General features: G+C 43.2%; 1 protein-coding gene across 1 annotated transcript in view; it reads left to right on the top strand.

Annotated features, from left to right (window-relative positions):
• Positions 1 to 362: 362 nt before the first annotated feature.
• The window catches only part of LOC124795334 (heterogeneous nuclear ribonucleoprotein C-like), a 449,230-nt gene continuing 431,760 nt past the window's right edge, over positions 363 to 17,832 (top strand). The window contains exon 1 of the mRNA XM_047259316.1: positions 363 to 482. Coding sequence (XP_047115272.1) covers positions 477 to 482 — 6 coding nt within the window. The 5' untranslated portion in view covers positions 363 to 476. The remainder of the gene's footprint in view (positions 483 to 17,832) is intronic.

Raw genomic sequence — 17,832 nt, 5'->3', positions numbered from 1 at the left:
GTGCTCCTAGCTAGTCCACCGTGTTCTGTCCCACTCAGTCGGTCGAGAGGCCTCTTCTACTGCCGCTGGTGGCCTCCTCCCCCTCCTCCCCCCTCCCCCCCTCCTCCGCTCCCCCTTACCCAGCGCGTGAGAAGCGAATTCAGTCCGATGCACTTTACAACTTGGCTCTGGAAAGCATTCCCGAATTCTCAGCCCGGCACTATTCAGTAATCGCCTTTTGTGACAGCGAAACTTCAGCGGCGCGCGCGGCCGACAATGGCTCGCGGACAGCGCGACCAGCTGACGCGGGGCGGCGCGCGCAGAGATGGTTCGCAGAACTCTGATGGCCACTCGGGCGCGGATAAACCCTCTGGCGCGGCCGGCCCGCCCCCCGCGCATGCGCAGCGAGCGCCAGTGGGACGTGCGCAGAGCGAAGCCGGGCGCGCGAGCTCAGTGCGTCAGCTGACTGCGTCCCGTAAGCGCGTCTTGGCCGCGACATGCTGGTGAGTCACGCCAACACCGCGCGTGCCGCATTTCTTCACTGTTGCGAGTGGCTGGTGACTGCCGATCAGTTTGATATACTTGAAAACGACAGTGCTGCGACATATTAAGAAAAAAAAAGTGTGCTTCGTTGTATCACATAGACGAAGAATAGATAAAAAAATTTGTGACGATCACAACCACGCGGAGATAACCGTCGATTGCTTTCGTTATAGACTGCTTCTTCCCAGTGTTGCTTGGTGTCTTGTGCGAGTTGCTGTAGTGCGTAACTGTTACTGTCTTTACCATCGTTTTATGAGAGTCGTTGAACAGAAATTTATACAACCTGCTTTGTCTATTGCTTTTTCATCATGCTTGGTTACTATCTTCATTGGTGTCTGTCGCCTATACCGCAAGCTGCTGGACGGTGTGGAGAGGAGGCTCTAATATCCCATCACTGAAAGCATTTTTTATTCGAAATAAATGAAAGAGTTACGCGTTTTTAAATATTTCAATTAGACGACGTAATGGTCTGTATTTCGGTTCCTTGCCTACTTTATCGCTCCCTGCGAGCCCCATCCGTTTGCGTGGGATACTACAACTTCTTTTATTAACACACGTTAGTACCATCATTAGTAGGTGGTTCAGTGAAAACAGAGAAGAACAGGTAACCGGTAAATATGTGAATTTGCTTGGCTGCAATAATAGTATGTCACGTCTATCGATTCCGCAAGTCGGTGGGTCTTAACAATGTCTTTATGTAAAAGGATCATTAATATAGAGAGGATACTCTGGATTAGCCCAGACAAAAGTTCGATTCATATTTTTAGTACAAATTGTGTAAAAATATTTAAAATCTACTGTCTGGCAGTTGTGCTAAAAGGGTAAATAGCCCTCTTTTGGCTTTGCTTCTCACCATTCAGCAGTCAGTCGCACCAGTGTATTATCAGTCCTAACTCATAATACAGGGTGCACCAAACTTTGTGCTGTCGGCCGCTATAGCAAGATTCGTTGCAAAACAGCGGTACAAAAACGTCTCTTACAAAGATTCGCCTTTGCATCTTTCCGGTAGAAAAATGGGTTTGAGAGAGAGGTAATTTGCTAACACTAATCACATGTCCTTCATTAAATAAATACAGCCACCCTTCCGAGTTACAGTAGTGAGTAGTTTTGCAACAGAACAGTCGAGTAAACGACTACGATTCCGGACCTAGGTATATTTCTTTTTATTCTTTAGTTTTGGTCTGGCAAATAACTCTATAGTATCGGTATACATAGTTTAGTAAACGACATGTATCTTACAAATAGATTTTTTAAATGTTGAGCATAACAGTTATTGGGCAGAAATGTCAGAAATATTCATGAAGAGTAATAATCAGTTGAAAATTACGTATTGTACATGCCATAGCACAAAAATAATACCAAAACATACCATTGTGGAGGTGTTAAACTCATTACATTTGGTAAGAACGACCAGTTGAAATATTTCCAGTAAACTGTCAGCGATAGAATGTTTTCTACAAAAAATAGTGTTCAGAGAGATGCTTCAAATCGACACCTCCTACATACGAAAACATATCGCAACTATTAATGTGTTTCTCCGAACTCTTCGGTTTAAAGCAGAATAAGTTAGGTCTAATGAAAACGAACGTACTCTCGTTCTGTTTTAGTACTAAATAGCAGCACGTCTTTTGAATAAGACCTGCTTTAATTGCTGTATTACGAATAAGAAGACATATATCGTGCGGTCTAAAATTAGAAAAAAAAGCTACACATAGAGCCAGAATCGAACTCACCAACTCCTATATTCTAGCGCGAAACTCTATCCACTGCGCTATACTTTGTTCATCATAAGAATAAACCTGATGTAAACAAACACAAACGCTATGATTGGTCAGAAGCCGTAGCACACGTACTCTGGTGTTGTTACGCCCTTGGAAGTAGGTCCTACTCGGGTAATACTATCTTATTACTAAGTTACGTTAAATGAAACTTTAAGTTAATCAAATGTATTAACAGCTATCAACCTTTTTTTCTTAATCACGCTTTAGTTGTGTAGTTTTTATTTCAAAAATCGTGAACAGTCGATCACTTTACTGTTGTGCTCAGATTGTCGCTTTGTTAATACGCAGCATGGAAGTGGCTGAGGCTGCTCCTTGTTCCGTAGTGAAACAAGCGTGTGGGACGCAGTTAAAAAGTGCCGAGAAATAGGCTGTACTAATGGTTTTCATAAATTTCCAAAAGAAAAATCGGCGTTGAAGCTTTCCGAGAAACTGTATTTCATGCAGTTGAGATACATATTGTATGTATGTACCGGTAGCGTAGAAGGTTAATAATTTGCTGCAGTTTATTAATCACTGCTTCAGGTCTCGCCTTGGTCATCCTTTTTTTCGTTAAATGTGAAATACCTACATCTCGTAATTGTAAAATTCGATAACATTCTTTATGAATATTGCAAACCTGTTTCTAATTGCATATTGTACGCAAAATTACTGTTTTCATTTCAATTATAAATTCTTAATTACTGATATTTTATGAAAGATTGTTACCAAAAATTGCTCAGATTAATAAAAACATAACAATTTAGTTTTTTACTACAAAAATGAGAAGTAATTACTCTTTATTTGAACTACGTTCATTTTTTATACCAAAGATGTAATCTCTCACGAACCAGCGCAATAAGTGTCGTAAAAACATTAAAAACAATCATTTTCACAGCATCGAGCACACAATACAAATGCTGCTTTTTACATTTGCCATCGTACCATTACAGTATGAACGCAACAGAACTGATCTGTAGCCAAGTTAACGGATTTTCTGCGAGGAACAAGGAGACTGTTACAAGCTGTCAGGCGTACTGGAACTAACGCACGCAGCTTTTTCACATGTAACTGCCGAACGCTGGCGGGATATAGAATGGCACGTCATAAAAGAAGTGGAGAAAATGTGGCGCCTATGCGGCTTCTTCGATTCTGTTGTTGATCGACTCGTTATCAACGTGGCGGATGAGAGTTTCCCAGTGAGATTCAAGCAAACGCGGTGGAATAAACGGTGCAATGTTTATACCATGTTTATTCTTATGATGAACGCAATATAAATGAACAGCATAGGTATACAGTGTTGAATTACTGCGGCGTCGCCAAGCTGTCTTTCTTTCACGTCCATTTTCTGCTGAAAATATGCACGGCACGAAATTTTGTAAGCGACATTTTGTACTGTATCTGCGCTGGGCTGTTGGTTTGCGCGAATTTTGGTATGCCTGGATATTTCATTTGGACAAGGATGTGAGCAAGATCGGAGGTCGCATGATCAGATATAATCGTGTCGGTGTTTACTGTGAGTAGTTGAAGGAAATGAGTATGTCGTAACAAATGAAAAATTGTATATACCGCTAGCATTAACGTGTACAACACTGCGGTCAAAGCGTGCCTACAGGTCTGACTTAACCATTTATTGTCACTGATGTTTCCTTCTGTAACTTTAAAAGAAACAACCTAAGGTTGCCCATTTCTGAACAGGACCACCAGAGGAGCATGCTGAAATATCCCAATAGCTCAAGTGACTGGTTTTGATTCCTGGCGTGTGGTACAAATATTCGGTAGTCGCGGTATCGTCATTACAGTGGAATACAGCGTTTCTGAGCTTACATCATTCGTAAAACTTAATTCGCTTCAGTTTATTTCCATCGAGTTGATCCATTTCATGTCACTGATTTAATTGAATTTATTTTGCAAAATTATTGAAAATAAAATCGTGGCTCGCTGAAACGGAGGGAGGGGGGCACATTTTAGTCGCAGTCCAGCAGTTATTTAACCACGTTATCCACTTGTACAGTCAGAAATACGTAGTATCCTGCCGTCATTTACTGCTAAGTGTTCTGTTTGTGGATTGATCGCGGGAAAACGATAATCAATGATCCTCCGCGTAACCTCTATTTTTTCTTCGTTTTCTCTAAGTGAAATTAGTACGGGAAACAATCAGTCGATTTTTTTTTTATCGACAGTTCACAATATTTTTAATGTTCGCGGCAGCGTTCTTGTAACATCTCCCGGTGTTAACGTTGAGAATACTATAACTCTCTCGCTTCCATCAAAAATACTCGAAGAATAGGGCAATTCCTGTTTGAATATTATCTCTACATCTGATTTCAGTCTACCAGACAAACTTAATTCTTAAAAATACATAGGACAGGAATTATGCAAGCTGTCGCCGTTTTAAATGGATTCTTGTTTTACAGACTCTTCCAATGAATCTCATTTCGGTATCTGTGTGTCCCACAACTAAATTTATGCGAGAAGTCCGTCTTAAATTTCTCTTGGTAGATAACCCTAGCTATTTTGGCGGTTGTAAGTGATTTCACAGATCGATCTGAATTGTATGTGCACTATTTCTAAAATATTGGTATAAAGAACACAATAAATCATAAACTCGTTTTATGAATGAAAACATCTCAGAATTTTTAACGAAAAAAATTTTAGACGCCTATGACGCTGGAAATTCGCCCTGACGTAGATGTTGATGTACTGTTTATATGGGTGCCAGCAACACAATATTGCTTTGTCAATTTGCGGCGTCGCATACTCCCCAGCTTAAATTGGTAGCATTTTAGGAATCGAATCGATAGCGGTTGCTGCCATTTACAGTTCATTCGAGATGTGTAATTGACATGGCATTCATTTAATTTCTTTTTTGTGATGATGGTAGTGGTGGGCTAGGAGTATTGAAAACCGTAACGTATGTCACGTGCATAAAAATAAAAATCATAAAACATACCAGATCTGATATATTTCAAGGGATTCGACTCGTATTACCTAACCATAAAGAGCGAAATTCTTAAACAACGAATGTATGTATGGCCACCTTTAATCCGAAGATAAATTACATTGATTCTGAAAAAAACAGTATTTTGTCCAACATGACACGACAAACGAAGCATACACAATAGCAGTGATTCCTCTCGTGAGAGTTGCTTTCAAGCGTAATCTGTGCAGGTAACTAGAAGATGAAACGGTGGATTAACAGACGAAAGTCGCCGGAGAGGCTTGGGTTTGTCGCCTTGCTGCACCCACCTGACGCAAGGCGTGGGACGCTCTCTCTCTCTCTCTCTCTCTCTCTCTCATCTGTAATGGAAGGCCAGTCCAGGACTCGCCCACATGCCAGGATAACATCTCACAAACACGTTGCTGCGCTGCAAAAAATCCTTACACTTCACAGCCTTCGAATAGAGCACCAGTTTTGAACCACTTAATACGTCTTTATTTGTCGGTTGACCACATTGTTGTCTTTCATTTCTCCTTCTGTAACCATTCCAAATGTCGCCGGGGGTCTGAATTTCTCACATTGCTTGATTGTCTGTGTAACCGCGGAGTAGCTTAATATTACGCCGCACGTGCCTGAAGTAAAAACATTTTATCAGAACGGAGAAAGCTACGCGGCAACTGTGAGAGATTAGCGAATGAATCAACAGTTCGTACTTCGCAGAATTATTATAAATTTCAGTGACGCATCCAACGGTCGATATTAGACCAGGGGTCGCCAAACCACGGGCCGGATGCAGTTCATCTGGCCCGCCGATGGTACTACAATGTGCTTCATAAAACGTATGGAACACGAGATGTTGTGATAACAGTTTAGATTTAAACATTATTTACAGAAGAAAAGGATATCTTAAGAATATTCTTACAATAATAGGAGATCTCCTGCCATGTGCCTTTTATCATTTTCAGTTTTAAATTATTGTATTTAGATGTAGTACAGAAAGGTGGTGGATCTTGCGCTCGTGATTTGGTCTATTATCCGGCCAGCTGTGAAAAGGTTTGGTGACGTCTGCATTAGACTTTTGAGCGCCCTCGTTCTGGCCGATTTGTGCAAAACATTGCAGTTGTTCGCCAGAGTCTGTTAGTCTCGTGAAGTTTGTTCGACGTTCTCAGCAATTAGGCATAAGATATTCTTCAGTTCGGAGAATTCACCCAATTACCATCCTTACAGAATTCGGTTAACGTAGCAGTTGAAAGAAGCCGATCACAAGGACAGATGACAGTTGGGTAGGTGGCTTCTGAGAAGAGGACGCGTTTGCTAGCTATGTCATCTTTAATGACGGGGGCCACTTCCACGTAGTTGGATTCGTGAATAAACAGAACTGCCGTATCCGGGTGTCAGAAAATGCTTGCGTGGTTCAAGTGATGGAAATGCATTCATAGCGAGTGACGGTTTGGTGTGGCTTTTGGGTAGGCGGTACCGTATCAGCGGCCAATACTTTTTTGAACATGAGCCACGGCAAATTGTGACAGTTAACGGAAACCGATGCCTAGCGATGATAAGGAATATTTTGTGGCCTCATTTCAGTGGAATAGACATTCAAGACTGTGATTTCAGCACTATGGTGCCACCTGTCATCCGTTACGAGAAACCATTGAGATGGTGTGAGCGTTTTCGGATCGCCTCGTCTCTCGTAATGATGACCAACGATGGCCGCCAAGTCACGAGACGTAAACTCTTAAGACTTCCTTTTCTTTGGGGTTAAATTAAACCATTGACGTATGTCGGTAAAACTGAACATCGCGAGTGAAAGTAGGAAATTCGCCGTGTTGTTGGCGAAATCGAAATGCGATCTTGTCAGGCAGCCATAGCGAATTTCTTGCATGCCAGCGCAGTAGTAGTCATTTGCGAGACATTCTCCATACATTAAACGGAAAAGTGTTACGATCATGTATATGTATTTTGTTGATGTGCTTTGACTAACTAAAGTCTATAATTTGATTCACTGAAGAACCAAAGAAACTGGTACACCTGTGTAATATCGTGTAGGGTCCCCGTGAGCACGCGGAAGTGCCGCAACACGAGTGGCAAGGACTCGACTAATGTCTGAATTAATGCTGGAGGAAATTGACACCATGAATCCTTCAGTGCCGTTCATAAATCTGTAAGAGTACGAAGGGTGGAGATCCCGTCTGCCCAGCACTTTCCAACGCATCCCAGATACGCTCAAGAATGGTCATGTCGGGGAGTCTGGAGGCCAGCGGAAGTGTTTAAACTCAGAAGAGTGTTCCTGGAGCCACTCTGTAGCACTTCTGGACGCGTGGGGTGTCGCATTCTCCTGCTGGAACGCACAATGGCCATGAATGGATGCAGTTGATCAGACAGGATCCTTACGTACGTCTGACCTGTCGGAGTCTACGTAGACGTATCAGGGGTCCCAATCACTCCAACAACACACGCCCAACACTAATACAGAGCCTCCACCAGCTTGAACAGCCCCCTGCTAATATGGCAGGGTTCATGGATTCGTGGGGTTATCTCCATACCCTTACACGTCTATACGCTCGATATAATTCGAAACGTGACTAGTCCGACCAGGCAACATGTTTCCAGTCATACTGTGTTGATGGGCCCATGCGAGGCGTAAAGTTTTGTGTCTTTCAGTCGTCTAGAGTACACGACTGGGCCTTCGGCTCCTAAAGCCAGTACCGGTAATGTTTCATTGAATGGTTCGCACGCTGACACTCATTCATGGCCCCTCATTGAATCTGCAGCAATTTGACGAAGGCTTGCTCTTCTATCACGTTGAACGATTCTCTTCAGTCGTTGTTGCTCCCGTTCTTGCAGGATCTTTTTCTGGCCGCTGCGTTGTTGGAGATTTGATATTTAACCGGATTCCTGATATTCACGGTAGACTTGTGAAATGGTCGCACGGGAAAATTCCCCGCTTCATCGCTACCTCGTAGATGCTGTCCCCCATCGCTGGTGCTTAAATCTTGAGAGCCTGCCATTGTAGCTGCAGTAAGCGATCTAACAACCGTCTTCTATAGGCGTGGAGCCTACCGCAGTGCCGCATTCTGCCTGTTTACATATCTCTACTTGAATCTACATGCGTGTACAAGTCTCTTTGGCGCGCCGCCGCCTGGAAATGTGATTGCATGATGATGATTCAGGCTTCGTAGGGTTATGGAAAAGGATAAATGTATCAATTTGAAGTAAGGGTCCCTGTAGCGGAAACGAGCGAGTCGAAATATTAAGCAAACCTCTGACAGTGGAATACTTATGGTGGTAGCGTTCTTGCTAAAATTGTAGGGTAGCCAACGTTCAGAGGCGGTAGTATCGACCAAAACAAAGGAAAAAAAAGTTCAGTACACGTGGGTCCTAAATCGGATACCTGAGGACATGCGAGCATTTGTCATCTTCGCTACTTTAAAACACATCTCCTCTACTGAACAAGTGCTCATAGCTCTTAAGGCATGCATTTTTGAGCTCGTGTTTCGTAGACATTTTTTCTAGTTTTGGTCCATACTAACAACTCTGAAAGTTGCCTAAGCTAGGATCTTAGCAACTGGAGTAGCACTACTGTCAGAGGTACCAGAACAATTTTCACTTACAGCTTTTGACTCGTGAGTACACAAAACTTTGAATAGAAACCCATGTCCGGGACACTAAAAGTCGTAGAAGTTAGTAACGAGAATTTCTGAACACCCTGTACACCGTTTGCGTTTGCGTTTGCCTTTGCCTTTGTGGTTAAACAGTGTAATGCAGAGCGGAGCTAAAAATATCACACATTTTTGCATCGAACTGCAGTACGCGACGTCGTACCGCTCAGTAATGGTATACTGTGCACGAGTGGGAATGTGATCCTTATTACTTAAGATTCTCACATGAGAAATACGTCACCGGTATTGTTTCCGATCTGTTAATCCGTGGTAATTCAATGTCCGCATTTTTCTCTGTCTCATCCCTTCATACAGTAAATTGGAGTGCAAGTAAAAGCAAACGTTACAGTTCGCATATAAACATTTACGTCAAACCAACAAGAGAACGTTACAGAGGTCTGAGGAAATAGGTGGTATGTGATTGGTTCTGGACGGCTAGACTGACTTAGATACTGCAGATGTCGATTGACTTCGATAGTGATGTGTCGTCTCACGAAGAACACCTGCGAAGGAACAGAATTATTTCATTATGCATTCTGGCGCTAAACTCGGAGTAAAACTGCTTAGCGATTGCAGTCGGGGCCAGTGTTGCCAGATACGCTAGTTAAGACGGTGCGCGAACCTACATCACAGTATGAGTCAGGGAGCACGTGGCGCTCTACAAATACCTGTGATTGGATGACAACTGGCCCCTATTATTCCATTCGCTGAAATATCAAAGTATTTTTATCGGAGTATAGAGACCTAAATGACAGCGAAATAAAACCAAAAAAGCTTTCAACAGTCGCTACTACCGTGCAAATGCGCTAATTGTTGGTACTGGGCTAAAACAAGACACCATAGTCGAGACGGCGTTAAGTAGCCATGACGGGTCGTCGCACTGTTGCCAACCTTCACCTGCGAGACGCTAACGGCTGCAAAAGTAAATAGTAGCCGTCTACAGAGCTGTGACAACACTGTAGCATTTACAAAATCGCGTTTCATTATTGGTTTTAGTTGAGATAGATCCAAGAAGCTGTGGCCCCCAACCCGCTACAATTGTTAGGGCTCAACCTAACCTCGACTCAATTACAGCGGGAGAAGTCTTCCGTCTTTCTTCCATTCAGAACTAGGCAGTCGAGAACTTAATTAAAAGTTCACAGCCTGTGCGTCATTCATTCAGCTGTGCTGGTAGCAGCAGACTTCCTGGGAATCGTCACTTACGCTTCCAGGGGAGTCGCAGTTCATTCAAGGAAATTGTGTTCTATCTTGTTTGGTTTCGCTCTGAGTTGAGTTCTTTGGATTGTTTAATAACTTTAATCACCATAAATCATATGAAAAAACTGCTAGATAAAGATCACTTTCAGTCATTATTATGCATCGACCCGTTACTCCTGCATACTTTCAAATATCGTCTGTCCATCTTCCCCACGTCCTGTTATTTCTCGGAATTCAGCATAGAACTTAATATTTCCATCTGTCATCCATTCGTGTGTCTACGTGAGTCACCCACCACCAAGATTGGAAAGTTGCAGAAGTCACGCCAAAATTCAAGAAAGGCAGTAGGAGGAATCCACGAAATTAGCGTCGATATGTAGCAGAATTTTGGAACATTATGAATTGCCTTCAAAGAGAACGGTCTATTGACACATAATCAACACGGATTTAGAAAACATCGTTCTTGTGAAATACAACTAGCTCCTTACCCACACGAAGTGTTGGAGTGCTATCGACAAAAACATTCAAAATGATTTTGTATTTATTATTTCCAGAATGCTTTTAATACCTTACCTCAGAAGCGGATTGTAGTCAAATGGCGTGCTTATGGAGTATCGTCCCAGTTATGTGACTAGATTCGTGACCTTTCAGAGAGGCCGCAGCTTGCAGTAGCTGAAGGAAAATCATCGAGCAAAGCAGAAGTGATTTCTGGCGTTCCCCAAGGTAGTGTTATAGGCTCTAAATGGTTCAAATGGCTCTAAGCACTATAGGACTTAACATCTGAGGTCATCAATCCCCTAGATTTAGAACTGCTTAAACCTAACTAAACTAAGAACATCACACACCTCCATGTCCGAGGCAGGATTCGAACCTGCGACCGTAGCAGCAGCGCGGTTCCGGACTGAAGCGCCTAGCACCGCTCGTCATAGCGGCCGGCTGTTATAGGCTCTCTGTTGTCCCTTATCTATATAAACTATTTGGGAGACAATCTGAGCAGCCCTCTTATGCTATTTGCAGATGATGCTGTCATTTAGCGTATAGTCAGCAGAAGGTCAAAACAAATTGCAAAATGACTTAAATACAATATCTCTATGGTTCGAAAAGTGGCATTTGTTTCTGAATAAGGTGAAACATGAAATCATCCACATGGATACCAAAAGAAACCCGTTAAATTTTGGTTGCATTATAAATCACACTAATTTAAAGGCTGTCAGTTCAACTGAATACCTAGGAATTACAATTACTATCAACTTAAATTAATTAGAACGATAACATATATAGCGTTCAGGACAAGGAAAATTGCGTTTCATTGGCAGAACACTTACAAGGTGCAAGTCTACTAAAGAGACTGCCTACACTACGCTTGTCCGCTCTCTTTTGAGTGCTGCTGTGCGGTGTGGGATCCTTACCAGATAGGATTAACGAAATACATCGAGAAAGTCCGAAGATGGGCAGCACGTTTTGTACTGTCGAGAAATAGGGGAGAGAGTGTCAGGGCCATGATACAGGATCTGAGATAGACATCATTAAAACAAAGGCGTTTTTCGTTGCGACAGGATCCTCTCACGAAATTGCAGTCACCAACTTTCTCCTCCGAATGCGAAAATATATTGTTGACGCCGACCTCCACAGGGAGAAATGATCATCATGATAGAATAAGGGAAATCAGAGCTCGAACGGAAAGATTTAAGTGTTCTTTTGTTAGGCCCGCTGTTCCAGAGTGGAATAACAGAATTTTTGTGAAAGTGGTTCGATGAACCCTCTGCTAGGTATTTAAATGTAGAGTAGAGAGGTAAATGTGGATCGTAGTTCACTTTTCGTACAGATTGCTTACGGCTGTTGCGCCCCCAAATTCCGTACGTAGTATAAAATTTCGCGTTTTTTGACAGTTGTTCCTGACTTAACGACGGAGAAAATATTTGCCTCGTCACAGATACGTGTATTATTGGACCAGCTCTTAGTTTTCACCGCTCTTGATCATCACCTCGTTTTCTTACACACAGGCCCGTCACCTGTGGCTTCTTCAGGGGTCATGATGTGCTAGGAAGGTCGGGAACGAGGTTCACTCTGCCTCGTGAAGCGACATGAGAGCCGCATTACAAGTCGTGGATCTGACGCAAAAGCCGCCGAAGCCACTTCAAATCAACAGCCTTGCACCGGGATGAAGCCCCATGACGTATTTTTTACAGAATTTGTCTCCCGGTTGAACTCAAAGAGAAACATTTGCTTAAAGTGCTTCGCAGTCTCCAGCTCCGTCTTGTTTTGCGCATCTAAGATTGTACAATAGGTATCTTAAACTGCAGAGCATACACTGCGTTTCCACCACTAGACTGGGAAACAAAGCAATAACAGTAGAAGAGCATACTTTCGGATATTCTGCAAATTAATAGACAAGTGTAGTAGCAAAGTAGCCCTTGTTCGATACGAACGGGTAACTTAAATTTTCGTGCTGTTTTGCATATTTTGAAGCAGATTTTCGTACATTATTATTGAATGAACCACTGGAAATTAGAGAAGAAGAAAGAGGAGGCTTTACAGAACAATTTTGCACTTCCCAGAGAACAGAATGTCCTCTTCTATGACAACCATCCTAAAGTCCGAAAACATCAATCATGCGAAACCAAAACTCTCACTTTTCCCACATGACATACTGAAAGATTTGGATCAAGGCCATATGGCAGATGCAATATTCCTTGACTTCCGAAAATCATTTGATTCTGTACCACATGTATGATTACTGTCAAAAATACGATAGTATGGGGTATCAAGAGAAATTTGTGACTGGACTGAGTACTTTTTGGTACAGAACAACGCAGCATGTTACATTGGATGGAGAGCTATCGTCAGACGTAGACGTTACTTCGGCTTTGCCCCAGGGAAGTGTGTTTGGTCCATTGTTATTCATGTTGTATATTAATGTGCTCGCGGACGATATTATTAGTAACCTCAGACTTTTTGCAGATGATGCAGTTATCTGTAATGAAGTACTGACTGAAAGAAGCTGCTTAAATATTCAGTCAGATCTTGATAAGATTTCGAAAGTGGTGCATAGATTGGCAACTTGTTTTAAATGTTGAGAAATGTGCAGTTCATAGTGTCCACTTCAGAGTACAGATGTAGATGTTTAGTAGTCAAAAAATTCCGTAACCTTTGAAATGGTGCCATGGTGTCTTACGGTTCAAATAATTACCTAAGCTTTCGGCATCATAGTGTTGCCATGAATTAAACATTCCTCGTTGGTAAAGGCACGTCAGTCCTCTTGGTATTTACGAGATCAGAAGACTGCTGTAGTCAAGGATAAAAACAGACTTTCATCTCCTAAAAATTATAAATTTGTATCGGAAGTATTTAATTGAATTATTCTGCCTCGAGTCGGTTTCGACATCTTCGCATGACCTCACTTACTGATCCGTTCAAAACCAGAAAGAAAAAGAGGGATAATATCCTAAGAAACTAAATTACAGATTGTTAGATCTGAAGGCTAAAGTTAATCACGTAATAGGATGAAGCTGAACTATTTCATCGTAAATATAATATAAGAATGTTCACCCGCTTTTTGTTCAGTACATGAGTACATGGCGCAATTTTAACTACAGGGTGTACATAAAGTCTGCGAACTCTTTCAATTAGTTATTGCAGAAGAACGAAACATTGTACAGATATCATACATACGTCACTTTGAAGAGAAACCCTGAAAGTATTTTTTTTTTCAGCGTAGTTTAGTAATTTGCTGATAGTCAGCGCTAGTCGTAAACATGGCGAGTTCAGGCGAGCTTTCTTTGTGTTGTAAGAGTTCGACAAAAACAAGTGTGCTACAGCTGTTCAGCGGTTGTTTAGAACCAAGTACGGTAAGAAGCCACCAACAACGGTGGCCATTTACCGCCGGCACAACAAATTCGTTACGACGGGGTGCTTGTGCTCGGCGAAGAGAAGCGGACGTCCCAATGTGAGTGAAGTGAATGTGGAGCGAGCACGAGAGACATTCGTAAGGAGTCCAAAGAAATCGTTGCTTCGTTCATCCCGTGAACCCGAAATGGCTCCAATGACGGTGTGGAAAGTTCTGCGACAGAGGCTTTCTATGAAACCATTCAAATTGGAGCTAGTGCAGAAACTCAGTGACGAGGACAAAGACAAGCGTTTTGAGTTTTGTTCGCAGTTGCAACAATTGAATGAGGATGGGGATGGGATTGTTGATCGTCGGCCGAAGTGGCCGTGCGGTTAAAGGCGCTGCAGTCTGGAACCGCAAGACCTCTACGGTCGCAGGTTCGAATCCTGCCTCGGGCATGGATGTTTGTGATGTCCTTAGGTTAGTTAGGTTTAACTAGTTCTAAGTTCTAGGGGACTAATGACCTCAGCAGTTGAGTCCCATAGTGCTCAGAGCCATTTGAACCATTGTTGATCGCTTAATTTTTAGTGACGAAGCCACGTTTCACGCTAATGGGAAAGTGAACAGGCATAATTGTCGAATCTGGGGTGCAAAGCAGCCACATTGCATTGAATTTGAGCTGGTTCCCCAAAGGTAAATGTATTTTTGTGCCTTGTCACTTCGAAAATTGTACGGGCCATTCTTCTTCGCCGAGACCACAGTCACCGGATATTCCTACTTGGATTTGTTGCAGCAATGGCAGATGCCTCAAATGCAATCGGACTCTCCATTCATCTTTCAGCAGGATGGCGCTCAACCCCATTTCCTTCGCGAAGGTCGTGCTTACCTGAACACGGAGCTGCCGCATCGATGGATCGGCCGTGCTACAGAAGGGGACAGCTGTTTCATGAAATGGACTCCCCCATCGGATCTCACTCCGTGTGAGTTTTTTTCTGTGGCAACACACTAAAGATTGGTGTATGCACCGCCCCTACCACGTGATGTAGCAGAGCTGCGGGAGAGTATATGGGAAGCGACTGCCACAGTCGACGATGCCATGCCGGGACGGGTATGGCAAGAATTCGATTACCGTATTAACGTCTGCTGGGTCAGTCACGGTTCGTAAGAAAAACTTTGAGTTTCTCTTCAAAATGCAATTTGTATGACATCTGTACAATGTTTAGTTCTTGTGCAATAATAATTGAAATATATACCCTGTAGTTTTCAGTTCGAAAAGAGTGTGTCTCATTGTCAGTTTTGTGTTGTGACTACTTTTAATTTTGTAGCGATGTAAGTCTTACTCTCTTACGTAGTTAACTGTAGCCTTCATCCCTGACAACCAGATAGCATATTGTGATGTACAGGGTGTGTCTCACGAATGACGCGCAGGAGGGGTATGTGGGTCTTATACGCCGTCCGCCGTCGCTCCCGACTGTCAGCCACTGATCTGCCGGTAGACGGCTGCGCTTGCTCTTCCCCCGAGTCAAACGTAAACAACGTTGCCATCTGATGAACTTAGGCGTACCTGTATTTGTAGTAGATGCCAAAATGATGTGGTAAGAGCAGCCTGACATCTCCTGAACACATTAGCAACCACTCGACGAATTTCGGCTCCCTACATCTTGGAAATGACTAGCCGAACCCTGTCTTCTAATTCTTCGTCCGTGTGGGGATTGGATGCACATTCCCCAAAGATAAAAGATCACACGGATTTAGATCTGGAGAACGAGGAAACGAGTCAACTATACTATTATCAAAAACACTTCGTCGTAGAAGCATTGGTGATGTGTGGTCTTGCGTTGCCCTGCATTACATAACTGTACATCGTTAGTTATTAGTTCTCGAAATATATTACATTGTTTACATACCTGTCAGAAAAAAAAGATTGGCCCAGTAATTCGTCTTGCACTAATTGTACACCACAATCCTGTTTTCACACCATGCAGAGGTCGTTGGTGCCATTCATGAGGATTTTCGGAGCTCCAGCTTCGATTGTTCTGAGAATTGACGTACGGTGACAAATGCAGCCGTGCTTCAGTTGCAGTAACGACATCGAGCAACAGTATCTGACTTCCTCAGTTTATGCAGTTTTGGTTTCAATTTCAGTCTGTGCACGGCTCTGTTAGCAGCTGCCTTTTACACACCAGTCTGAAGTGCCAAGCAGTGCAGAGATTTTATTGGAGTTCATTCCAAGGTCTCCTCTGTCTCGTCTAATTTATTTTCGGTTAAAACGCTAGGTTTCCTAGGCCTTCGTTTATGTAACACAGATCTAGTGTCTCGAAATTTTTGCACTAGTATGCGTATCGTCGAATCATTGGCAACATGCACACCGGCAAATTTCCGTATGAATTCAAGCCGACATTCCACACTCGATTCAGTTTTTGCATAGTTCAACACTCTTTGATCCTTCGTGTATACCATACCGAGTGGAAATTCGGCAGGAAACCCAAAACAAAACACCAGAATGCTCTGTCGCACGGTGTAGAAGACAATGCGCACGGTGTTTCTATCTGAGAACAGGGCCGAAGGACATAAGGGCAGGGAAAGCCACGCACTCGGTGCAAGCAACAGTATCTGAAGCGGTTAAACTTGACAAAAGAACTCAAAAGAAAACACCACCACATTCAGTCGCACAATGGAGGGGGAACGGGCTGAGTATTGGTGTTCGAGAACTACGCATAGCGACAACTGGCAGACACAGCGGCAACAGCCATCAAACGCGCCGCACGAACCGCGGATCCCTCCCGGGCGTCTTTCGTGAGACACCCTGTACATTGTGAACATATGACCTTGTATCTTCGATTGAACTTTGCCAAGTTACTATGAAATATATCCACGTTCTTATGAATAAATACACTGTGATCAAAAAGTATCCATTGCCCGCATCTCGTGGTCGTGCGGTAGCGTTCTCGCTTCCCACGCCCGGGTTCCCGGGTTCGATTCCCGGCGAGGTCAGGGATTTTCTCTGCCTCGTGATGGCTGGGTGTTGTGTGCTGTCCTTAGGTTAGTTAGGTTTAAGTAGTTCTAAGTTCTAGGGGACTGATGACCATAGATGTTAAGTCCCATAGTGCTCAGAGCCATTTGATTTGAAAAGTATCCAGACACCTCGCTGAAACTGACAAGTTGGTGGCGCCCTGTATCGGTAATTCTCGAATTCAATATGGTGTTAGCTCACCCTTAGCCTTGATGACAGCTTCCACTCTCACAGGTATATGTTCAGTCAGGTGCTGGAAGGTTTCTTGGGGAATGGCCACCCATTCTTCAGGGAGTGCTGCACTTAGGTATCGATGTCGGTCGGTGAAGTGTGGCACGAAGTCGGCGTTCTAAAACATCCCAAAGGTGTTCTGTAGGATTAAGGTCAGGACTCTTTGCAGGCCAGTCCATTTCAGGGATGTAATTGTCGTGTAACGACTCCGCCACAGGCCGTGCATTATGAACAGGTCCTCGATCGTGTTGAAAGGTGCATTCGTCATCCCCGAGTGTGGCAGATATGATACGCGAATTGGGATGGAAGTCATTAAAGCAAAGACGTTTTTCGTCGCGGCGAGATCTATTTACGAAATTTCAGTCACCAACTTTCTCTTCCGAATGCGAAAATATTTTGTTGAGCCCAACCTACATAGGTAGGAATGATCATCAAAATAAAATAAGAGAAATCAGAGCTCGAACAGAAAGGTTTAGGTGTTCGTTTTTCCCGCGCGCTGTTCGGGTGTGGAATGGTAGAGATATAGTATGATTGTGGTTCGATGAACCCTCTGCCAAGCACTTAAATGTGAATTGCAGAGTAGTCATGTAGATGTAGATGTAGAATTGCTCATCAACAGTGTGAAGCAAGAAGGTGCTTAAAATATCATTGTAGGCCCGTGCTGTGATAATGCCACGCAAAACAAC

Source organism: Schistocerca piceifrons, chromosome 4, assembly GCF_021461385.2.
Source record: "Schistocerca piceifrons isolate TAMUIC-IGC-003096 chromosome 4, iqSchPice1.1, whole genome shotgun sequence".
Lineage (NCBI taxonomy): Eukaryota > Metazoa > Arthropoda > Insecta > Orthoptera > Acrididae > Schistocerca > Schistocerca piceifrons.
The sequence above is the reverse complement of the archived record's forward strand: the minus strand, read 5'-3'. Positions and strand labels throughout refer to the sequence as shown.